This window comes from Bos mutus, chromosome 4 (genome assembly GCF_027580195.1).
Source record: "Bos mutus isolate GX-2022 chromosome 4, NWIPB_WYAK_1.1, whole genome shotgun sequence".
NCBI lineage: Eukaryota > Metazoa > Chordata > Mammalia > Artiodactyla > Bovidae > Bos > Bos mutus.
In genome coordinates, this window is record NC_091620.1 from 83597619 (window position 1) to 83609866 (window position 12248).

At 35.6% G+C, this 12248-nt stretch overlaps 1 protein-coding gene across 2 annotated transcripts in view; it reads right to left on the reverse strand.

Annotated features, from left to right (window-relative positions):
• The window catches only part of SEMA3D (semaphorin 3D), a 226012-nt gene that overhangs the window by 74269 nt on the left and 139495 nt on the right, over positions 1 to 12248 (reverse strand). For both annotated transcript variants that reach the window (XM_070369711.1, XM_070369710.1), the window contains 3 exons: positions 10605 to 10724; positions 5214 to 5307; positions 2363 to 2491 (listed from right to left, as the gene is read on the reverse strand). In XM_070369711.1, coding sequence (XP_070225812.1) covers positions 2363 to 2491; positions 5214 to 5307; positions 10605 to 10724 — 343 coding nt within the window. The remainder of the gene's footprint in view (positions 1 to 2362; positions 2492 to 5213; positions 5308 to 10604; positions 10725 to 12248) is intronic.

Consider the following 12248-nt stretch of genomic DNA (forward strand, 5'->3'; position numbering starts at 1 on the left):
TCTTTTCCAGTGAGTCATCTCTTTGCATCAGGTGGCCAAAGTATTGGAGTTTCAGCCTCAGCATCAGTCCTTCCAATGAACACCCAGGACTGGTCTCCTTTAGGATGGACTGGTTGGATCTCCTTGCAGTCCAAGGGACTCTCAAGAGTCTTCTCCAATACCACAGTTCAAAAGCATCAATTCTTCGGTGCTCAGCCTTCTTCACAGTCCAACTCTCACATCCATACATGACCACTGGAAAAACCACAGCCTTAACTAGCCAGACATTTGTTGGCAAAGTAATGTCTCTGCTTTTGAATATGCTATCTAGGTTGGACATAACTTTCCTTCCAAGAAGTAAGTGTTAATGGGATAATACTCAGCCATTAAAAAAAAAAAATGAAATAATGTCATTTGCAGCATTATGCATGGAACTACAGATTATTATATGAAGCAAAATGTGGAATCTAAAATAAGACACAAATGAACAAATCTGTGAAACAGAAACAGATTCACAGACATAGATTGCCAAGGGCAAGAGAGGTGGGGGATGAAAGGACTGGGAGTCTGGGATTAGGAGATGCAAACCAGTATATACAGGATGGATAAACAACAAATTCCAGCTGCATAGCACAGAGAGCTATATTCAATAGCTATATCAAATATATCTGATTCATTTTGCTATATAGCATAAATTAATGCAACACTGTAAATCAATTATACTTCAATAAAATAAATAACTGAAATAAAAAATTAAATAATAGGTAACTTCACAATAGTTTCAGGAAAACATTCACAGCTTTTCAGCCCCATGAACCATCTCTTCTGATGCTCTGGGCATTCATCATCCAGGAGGTTGGCAACCCTCCCCTATACTCCCTGCAGGCCTAATGGGCAGAACAGCATTCAGTATATCATAGGACCCTAAAAGCTGCTCATCAGTAACAAGTTAAACCAACACAAGTTTCCTACTTTGTAATTCTCTTCTCATAGCACTAAGAACAGCATGCTAGACAAATAAAAGCTGAATACATATTTCTCACATTTATTGTCTTAGCAATACTGCTGACTTCTACTGGACATGCCACTGGTAAGGAAAAAATAGAATAATCTCTTAAATGAGTGGCAATATGATGACATTTACCATCCCAAGACTAGGAAATACAATTTATACTTGACTTTAAAGCCATACTATTTTGTTACCTGAACAGAAAACTAAGCTTTTCTGCTGGTAAAATCTATGGAGTCATTCTCAAACCAAGTTATTGCCACAAAAACCTCGCAATATTCAAGGATATGGTCCTGCCTTGCACAAGTGTTAAGAAGTTAATAGTAATCACTTAGTTGGGGATATTCTAAGTTTGTTTACTCTATTAATAGGGTTCTCTCTTGGTCAATGGATCACATTGTTGTGTAAACAAATGGATCTGGAGGTTTTGACTAAAGAAATGTTTTAAAAGTGTTTTTCCCTTTTGTTTATGTTGTCACTGCTTGAATGATACTGAAAGATACAGAGATAGCCCCAAGGAAATCTCTACCCAAGCCTCCTCCACTAAAACCTAATATTTATGGGTTTTAGTGGGAATGGGAAATGCTGTGTGTCTGCTTAAATAGCAGTGTTAAGTTATTCTGCCATATGGTGAAATAAGTTCCTGTGTTAACTGAAAAACTAGAAAATCATGATAAAAACCTGACCTCTTGGTAGGCAATAGGGCAAAAGGAAAAAACAAAACAAAACAGGCTTTCACCATTCCTTCCATTAAATAAATTCATTTAGGAGGTCTTTTTTGTTGTTAGAAACCCTAAATGCTGTATGACCTTAAACACAAAAATAATCGAACTAATATCAATATGCTTAAAATTTTGGAGAAACATGTTTTAACTAAAAGAAAAACTATTTTTTTCAGCAAAAGAAGTTAGCATTACAATCTGACCCTTTTCTATTATGTTCATAGACAGCATTTGGCTTAGTCATTAAAAAACAGGCTACAGGAGAAAGACTGCCAACTTGAATTCCAGCTCAGCAACTGACAAGTTCTAAGACCTTGACCAAATTACTCAACTTCTCTTTACCTCAGTTTATTCATCTTTAAAAAGCACATAACAATAATAACACATCCCTCACATTAAAACTGTGAATATTTAAAAAAAATCAAGTAGAGCATGGAACAATGTCAAGGACCACAGCACAATAAATGTTAGCTATTATTATTATCATATATGCAACAAGTCCTGGAGATCTAACACAGAGAGGAACTCTTTCAAATGTATTTTATATATTGAGCTAAATAACTTCCAAAACACATCTGAACAAATAATCCTGAGTTCCTTATCTACTCAAAAGCAAAGGCAAAAAAAAATCTAAAGTGTGAAAATCACTAACCATTGAGCCAGTGGTGCTCTGAAATGTCAGTTCTGACGTAATGGTGGTCATGAGTAGGCCCAAGGGACCGCGTGAATGCAGTATCTTTGCCAAGGAAATCAGAAGCTGTTCCAGAGTAGAGGTACTCATCTGCAAGGGAGAAAAGAATACACAGGACTTCTAAGAGTTTACCAGCAGACACTATTGACAATAGACCAGTTTTACGACATGAAACCAAAGATGTTTACTGCTTACATCAGAATATATTGTTTTGTAAATTTCAGATTTTGAAAAATCTGCTCAGCTGAAGAAAAGATAACTCAATAAACTTTGGTAAGCTGATTCCAAATACTTGAATATAAAAAAGGCCAAAGTCTCCTGAATTAATAATTAATTACATGTGCATTTAGCTTCTGTTATGGAGGAACTCCTCTTCTTTCCCTCTCCTCACAAATAATTCAAAGATATGTCATAATTAGGAGTCCCTCTTTGTAAAAACACACACACACACAAATTTAAAAAGTAAACGCCATAATGAGGAATGGATTGTGTAATTAGTATTTACTTAACCGACACAACCTCAGTGACCACAACTTTTCTTTGCCTAACCTCTGCTGAAAGGGAGCTTTCAACACTGAAGTCATACTTTGTAATTATAACATGTTGCATTCCTTGTAGCTAATCATGTTTCTAATAGTTCTGATAAACAGGAATTTCTGAAAAGGGAAAGATGTGGCCATTACTGCATACCAAACTTCTTTGTCCTGTTATTTGTGTAAAGTGGATATCCATGTCTTACCAGAAACAGGAGAGAGAGAAGAGAAGAGAAGGAGGGGTGCCAGAGGCAGAGAGAGGTGGGAAGGAGAAGGAGAGCGGAAAGAATGAGGAAGAGAGGGCAGAGGAGTTTAAGATGAGGGAGAGGAGAGGAAGAAAGGACAGAAAGGAGACAGATGGGAGAAGGGGAAAGAAAAGGATGCAAGGGGCAAGAGAGGGGAACTGGGAGTGGTGGTCTGCATTCCTGATGCAAGTTAGCACATTGCTGGGGGTGGGGTATGGCAGGAAGAATGCAGTCCCCACAGTAGAACATGTTGTCCCTTTGAAAGCTAAGCCTCTGTTTCAGTAAATCTTTATATTCAACTACTTTGGGTTATACTTAATAGACTAAACTTTTAAAAAATAGCCAAATCTCTACAGAGCATTTAGATTTTTTAAAGCCAATATAAGAACAACTACAATCACTAAAACTCAATTATCTCAGAAACATTTTTAAAATCCCTCCTTTGCATAAGTGATTCAGCTATTTTCAAAAATCCTCCAATTACATCCACTGAAATAAGACTTTTAGTGAACTATGTGAGACAACCAACCTAACTATTCATGACAATAGTCAGTTTCCAAAGGTGGGGGAGGGGGACACACACACACACACACACACACATAAACATAAAAGAGAGAAATCGAGTTATGTAAACTACAACTATTTTTTCGGGGGGGGGGGGATGGGTGCACATAGTGCAACATGTGGGATCTTATTCCCTGACCAGGAATTGAACCTGTGCCCTCTGCAATAGAAAGGCAGAGTGGTAACCACCAGACCACCAGGGAAGTTCCCAGTTATATAAAGTAAATGTAGACATGGTACTGATTCCATCTCTTATAAACATATGGTGCAAGACAATATTTCTTTGTGGGGCAATTTTTTAAAAATAGAAGAACCAAACAACATCATCAGTAGAGACATAAAGGAAATACACCATTAATTTGAAACATAAAACTGCAAACATTCATTTTTCCAGGAAAAAAAAAAAAGCATATTTCAACATAAAGTTGGATCTCTATATCCAGGTTTTAAAGCCATCTTCTTTGTACTTAAATTACTTAGAGGTTCAGGGGTCACCAATGTCTACAGTCTATTGTTAAAGGTATGTCAACTCCATTTGGCAGATCAGTCACAAATCATCGACCTCACTTTCTGAGGATAATGACTGAACATTAGTCACATAATTTTCAAAACACACACACTTTCACTTCAAAGAAGAGCACTGGTTCTCACAAAGTGAAAATTAAAATGTCATGGTGTGTCACTCTTGATAGCCTATTCAAACACCTGATGGACAAGCTAAATAAAAAGAGACTAGAGTCATGAACGAAACCAAGACAAAAGTTGTCCTTATAATGGCTGAAACTTAGAGGTCAGAGGTCATGTCGATAGTCTTCAGAAAAGACTTCAGACCACACAGTACCACCTTCTTTAAACACGATGTTCCTCCCGTAAGAGAATTTATGATGTATGCAAAGCAAGAGAAAACTAAATGTGCCAGCAAAAATTTCACATTTCTAATAATACAATCAGGTTATGGTGAAATTGAGGGGAGAGCAGTTACAACATTCTATTGTCTGTGTTCTATAGTTTGATTTATTTGTCTTATTAATTTATCCACTTACATCTTATTATTACTTCTCCCACTCAAATATTCAATATATTTTGTAATATATTATGTTCAAGGAACTGCTAAATTTAACTGCCATAATGAACCAAATAGGGGCATATAAGGTAAATATAAGAATATCTGAGTTATCATATATGTAAAATTATAGCAACATGAATGTCTTTTGCATTAAACACATTTCAGCCTTTTCAATCTGAAGTTTATTTAAAATGTAACTGTGCAGACATTAAGGATTACGGGAGACTCACTTTATGGATAAAAAGCTAAATACAGAGAGATGTGAGACTAAAAAACTATCACCAAACAGTCAGTGGATGATTAATCCAAAATAATCTTTAACTCACTAAGACAGTGTGGTTGAATCTACACACATCTTTTTAGAAAAACACCTAAAAGCAAGAAGTATCCTTTGCTGCTCTTACCTGTCATTACTGAAGCAAAAGGCTGCTGAGGATCAAAGGGACATTTCAGTCTGCCAGACTCCAAATTGTGTGTGTCTAGTTTGAAAATAACTTCCTGTTAAGAGAAATATTAACACAAGTGTGATTTTTTTTTTAAATATCAGAGTCAGCAAGAACATAGGAAATAAGAACTAAATTCTAACTCATTAATTCAACAAAAACTGAACATATAGCATGCACATCAAACTGTGCTTCTTAACTCTTCCACAAATATTATTTCTGGCAAGACTCAATTCCCATGTTTTGGTCTCCATTTGGCCTAAGTAGTAATTATAATAATGAATGAATTTTTCAATGCCTTCATCAATTCATTTAGCCTGGACCACTATCATCATCAAAATCACTATCAAGCAATCCTATTTCTTAAGCCTAATAACTAATTTACTGAGTCTAATAAGCCAGTTTCCTCCTCTAAGAAATAAATTTAATAATCATACTTTCAGAACTATGACGGTCTATCTACCTAAGCATCTGAAACTATACCATATTACTTAAGCCTTACAATAGTTTGTAATTTCAGTGACATAAAAGTGTGGTAAGGCAGACAGTTCATTTTCAGAGCTATTGATACATGTGGGCAAAAAAAATTCCAATGTAGTATTTTCACTATTATGAAAACACTATGCACATTAAAGCCACACAGTTATTTTGGCAGAAACATTTATTTTTATAATAGTGGCCACAGACAGAATGGCATTGGCAGACTTTTAATATTCAGGGGGAAAAAACATTTCAAGTTGAACTTTCCAAGAAAAATATGAATGTATAATGAATATGGCCCCATGAGTTTGAGTGTTTCATAACAACGACAACACTACCATCCAGCAAAAAGACTGATGATTCAGCCTACAAATGCACTAGCGAAATTCAGCATTTCTGACATTCTCTCTAGAAGGCATATCTACAGAGTTATATCAGAACACATATGCAATTAAAAGGAATCATTCAGTGCCACTTATCTAGAAAGCAAGCAAAGAAGCAAAAGGGAGAGAAAAAATTGATTATTTGGATTATTATTTTTGTATGATGTGACATTTCACATCTTTTTCTTTTAAACAGTACTAACAGTAACTACTGCCTTATTAAAAAATAGCAATATTAATTTAACTAGCATGAATAACAATTACTATTTAATAGTTTTAAGAAAATAAGCTTTAATACTTTAATGGTATTTAATGTTAATACATACTAACCATGAGCAAGAATTTTATGTACATTATCTCACTAAATTGTCACCATAAATGTAAAGAAGTAGCTACTTTATGGATTCCAGCTTTACAAGAGGAATATTGAGAGTAAAAGGGAGAAGGATCTTGTTCAGCAACACATAATGAATAAGAGGCAGAGGAGGAGCTTGAACTCAGGGCTGTCTCCAAAGTTCATGCTCTTAACATATCTAATCTCAGGATTTCAAATTCATGGATTTAAAAAGGTGCTGAAATTAATTTATAGACTCACCATGACCATGTAACATGATCAAGCTCAAGTATGTTTAGTTAGAACAGTTCAGCTAATGATAAGTTGTGATAGTGGCGCCTAGGCATGAAAAAAGTCCAATGAGAACACTTTTAGGGCATGTTTCCCAACCGTGGATGGGGCTAGAGATATGTCAGGAAAAAACACCTACAGATCACAGCCCTTAAGAATGTTTAAATATCATTAAGGGCACATTATTCTCCACAGGTCAAACAGAACTGTTGATTCTAAAGCCTATAATGGGATGTTGTAAAGGGAAAAAGTAAACTGAATTCTGGTGTGTCAGAAGATTATCATAAAAAGCTAAAAAAGAAAACCCAAGAAAGTATCTGGGACAATGTCATAGTTGATGCAAAGTCCTAGATAAATCCTTATAATTGTACAGACTCCTGTTGTCAAAATGTAATATTTCATGAAATTCTCAAGATAAGCCCATAAAATTGTTATCTGTGGAGGCTAAGGACAAGGTCTCCCTTATAATCTCCTGGAGAAAGGAGAGAACAGGAAAGCAGGTTTCCTTGAGCCAGAGTCAAGGACACCAACAGGAAAATGATGTCAAAAATAAAGGCTGATACAATGGACTTCCTGAGATAAACTGAATTACATGACATTTTAACTTTTGAGACAATTTTAATTTTATAAGATTGGTCCCACCTAATTCATTACACAAAAAGCACCTGTCCAAACTACACACAGAGAAATACTGTTGAAGTAAAGACAGAAGAAGATAAGAATAGAAATTTTCATCATCACAATGACTAGGCAAAGTTATTGTTCATATCATATTAATTATGAATACTATTAACATTTAAATATGAGGTTTGCAGAAGCAAAGGGAGATTCCAGAGGAAAGAACATGTTTCCAAGGTAACTTAAAAGCAAACCTACTGCTGGGCATACACACTGAGGAAACCAGAAGGGAAAGAGACACGTGTACCCCAATGTTCATCGCAGCACTGTTTATAATAGCCAGGACATGGAAGCAACCTAGATGCCCATCAGCAGATGAATGGATAAGAAAGCTGTGGTACATATACACAATGGAGTATTACTCAGCCATTAAAAAGAATACATTAGAATCAATTCTAATGAGGTGGATGAAACTGGAACCTATTATACAGAGTGAAGTAAGCCAGAAAGAAAAACACCAATACAGTATACTAACGCATATATATGGAATTTAGAAAGATGGTAACAATAACCCTGTGTACGAGACAACAAAAGAGACACTGATGTATAGATCAGTCTTATGGACTCTGTGGGAGAGGGAGAGGGTGGGGAGATTTGGGAGAATGGCATTGAAACATGTATAATATCATGTATGAAACGAGTCACCAGTCCAGATTCGATGCATGATACTGGATGCTTGGGGCTGGTGCACTGGGACGACCAAGAGGGAGGGTATGGGGAGGGAGGAGGGAGGAGGGTTCAGGATGGGGAACACAGGTATACCTGTGGTGGATTCATGTTGATATATGGCAAAACTAATACAATATTATAAAGTTTAAAAATAAAATAAAATTAAAAAAAAAAAAAAACTAACAGACACCCCCAGTATTATAGAGTAGATAGATAGATGGCAGACATTATTTTTAAATAAAGTTTATATATATACTTTGGAAATACTTGCCTTTTTACCTTTCTGTGTTCTTGTTGCCTAATACAGCTGAATATTAAGTGACCAGAATGGAGAAAGTGATATGCCAAAGCCCACGCAATCGTTTTCTTATTTTATTCTTAAAATAACTCTGAGTTACTATTATTATCATCATCCTTCTGCTGAATAAACAGAAGCTTAGAAAGTATATGCAGAAGGCCACGGAGCTGGTAAATGACAGGGGCCATAATTCAAACTCTGGCTCCCCATGTTCAAATTCTCAGTAGTTGTCAACAGCCCTGACTTCTGTCCTGAAATCCAGATCCAACTGCCCACTTGGCATGATCTACAGAGCATTTTTCAAAAGCAGAATGTATAAAAACTAACTCACCATTTCCCCCACAAATTTGTTACTCGTCTCACCTCAATAAATAATACTATTCTCCAGCTCACTGCCAGATAGAAATCTGGGATTCATTTCAGCTGCTTCCTCTTTCTTCTTGTTGCCCCCGACACAAAAGAGTGTCCCCCAAGAATGGGGACTGTATACACTTCTCTCCTCCATCTCTGTGTTACTATTCCCTCTTCAAAGTCATCTTAGAAGCAACCTTATCTATTTGAGAACGTCATGCCTTCCCTCTGAACTGGACAGTGAATCCTGAGACTAATAATTCATTTCATAAGTGGACAGTCTTCAGGCAGTGTTGCCATACAATTACCTGTCCTCCTGACTAGTGAAAAATTCACAAGGCTTAATACCCCTGTTCACTTATAACTCTCTGATTCATATAACCTGTAAATTTGATGGCCCCAGGGCTTTTTGACAGTTTCAAGCTAAGTATTAGCTCCTTCTAAATTCCCTTTCAGTACTTGTGAGTTTTAGGAGTTAAAGAACACTATTTGCATCCCTCAGCAGGTTGTGAGTTTGGCCTTTAGCCCCAGGCCTCAAAATACATCCAAGCTGTGGGGCTATCTCATATAATTACATCCTACACTATGAGCCACTGTTATATATTACCCTTCATCAAAGCCAGGCAAGAGAACATTACACCAGCAACAAAGAATGATGGATTCAAGTTGCCAAGTCTCCTAGTGGTTCAGAGATTTAACTATCAGGATTGCTTTACTTTCAAACCATTGAGTCTGGGCTGGTTAGACAAGTTGGTCAGAGAGAAAAATGTATCCAGCCACAGTTATGGGTTTGATCTCTGCTTGAATCAGTTAAATCAATGCAAAGAAACCTGTACTATGAGCCCAGACTTTACTTTCAAACATACAGCCAAATACCCTTAAAATATGTGTGGTTAGTCACAAGAAGTATATACATAAACATAAGGATGACAGTGTAACCCATCAACCCATACAAAGTAATTAGAGTACAGATTCTAAAGCTCAGATGGGCATGCTTGCTCTAGAGATAGACTACTTGGGTTCAATTCCTTGCTAGACCATTTATCAGCTGGGTAATCTTAGGCATGTTATTTCATTCCACTGAGATTCCATTTTCACTAATTTGCAAACTGGGAGTTATAAAGGTACAAACTTCATTAAGAGTGTTGTGAAATTCCAAAAAACAGTCCATGTGAAGTGCCTGGCACAGGCCATGACACAAAGAAAGCACTCTAACAAATTAGTGTTGATTAAATTATTGCAATATGTATGTTTCTCATTTATTGAAATGCTCATTGATAGATGGAATGCATTACTCCTAATTAATACTTCCTACATTTCCACTACGCCAATTAGGTCTGGCAGAAATAAGTCCAGTATGATAACAAGTATGGTAAGAACTAACTATACAATTTTAAGAAAATCATTAAAATTATCTATATTTAGTGTCTGCTATTGTAAACATATGCAACAGGTCAAATTTGTTGGGTGGGAAAAGTTAAGTTATTTAGAAGATACCATTCTGTCACAAGGTCTTACAGGAAACGAATTTTTACCAACAGCAACATCATAAATAGATCTAGTTATATAGGAAGCTCAAGAGAAAATAAAGCTGTACATAGAGCCTAGAAAACAAGCACTTTCAACATTTTACACTATTAATTTTAATCATGTCACTAGAAAACTTTTAATAGAAGAAGTTTTTATAAGGTGAATAAAGCAGATAATCAAAACGGTAATAATCTATTAAGTGATTGGGAACATAAGTTCTTACTCAGTTCATACAGAAAATGATTCAATTTTTATATCAAATCTACTTATTTTATGTCATAGGCAGTAAGTAATAAGCTATTATAGTAAATTGTTTTCATGCTATTTTACAATATTACCTCCTTGTAGAATCCAAGATCAATATATCCACATACTGGATGAAACGCTCCAGTTCCACACACATAAACATGAGTTTTGTTATAGGGTTGAAGTACTCTGATGAAATTTGCACATTCTGTCTATTGGGCATAAAAAACATAAAAGCATTAGCATATAATTCAGGTATTTCAAAGTATCATTCATACCACCTGTTTTCCAAGTAGATTAATCATCAAAAATAAGTGCTAAAATAAAAAAGATTTATGAGAAATGCTTAACACCTGACTTAGCAAAGGAGGCAAGACTTGAAGCTTTTTTTGAAGTTTTATGGTTTTGAAATAACCAGAGTACTAGAATGCACATTTCTACATTAAGACTCAACGGGACCTACAGAATGAATATATACAGAGTATGAAAGAGATATCCATACTTACTTTCAAGAATTACCTACAGAACCAAACCCAAACCAAACATTATGTTCTGATGTTCCTACATTTTCTGTCCCATAGATCTTACTGTGTGCAGTTTCAACTGAATCAGCTACACTAAACATAATACTTAACACAGATGTCTTCATATATATTATTCCATTCTTATTTTCCAGAATGCCCTACCACTTTATTTCCATTTTTTTCAATGTTACAGAGCCTTTAAGACCTAGCTTAAGTCCAGCTTATTCCAAGAACTTCTTCTGTTTCTTCCATAAATATTTTTTATGCCAAGTCAAAATTTTAAGAGACTTATATTTCTGCCTCTTTTCCAAAAGCTTGGGCCTAAAAGTATTCTTTAAAATGTGTATCTTTATAACTTAGTTATTTTCTATCCCTGAACTGCTTGTAAATAGTGACTCAATTTTTCAAAATAGTCATTCTTATTATTTTCAATTCATCTCCTCTAAGCCATCCCTTATGTTTACATAATTACTGGAAACAATTTTTAACTAACTTCATGATTCTCGGATCCAAAGACTCCAAGAAAACACTGGGCAATAGTACACTTTTATTTTAAATCAGCTCTACCTAGGAGATGGACAAGTGTTTACTAAGGAGGTTGGAAAACTATGAAATCACTGAGATTCAGAGAAAAGGTCCATTTTCTCTTGCCTGAATGGTCACAGGTCCTTCACCTGTCAGGTAACTGCTGTCATTAGGGTTGTTAGGAAAAGAATATTAAAAAATAAAAAAGACCAACTGGTAGGATGATTTTTTAAATATTTTTAACGGCAGATGATAACTTAGCTGATAGGATTATGATTGTTATGTGGATTAAAATAAAGAATATAACACTTAATAGTTGTTTATCACAAACTCTGATTTTGACCTAAACAAAATAATCAGTTTCTCAGTGGCTATTCTGATTTTCAAGGAGAGAGCTATTTCTGCATAGCTGTGGTACAGAGTTTCTAGTACCTAGTTCTTTTTTGTCCAGCTGGCCTGGCAATCTTATGTCTCAAGAATTTGTAGATCCCAGTGAATAAAATCTGCACACTCTATTACAGAAAAATGTTACAAAGAACTAACTTACTGAGTCTTCTGCTCTCTGCGCCCTTACAAACAAAGCAGTTGCTTAACACTAAATGAGAGGACAGTATCAGTCAGTCCCTCAGTTAGCCATAGAAGAGAAGGATGTTTATCATGTAGGGAGAGTCAGAATTCTCTAATAGC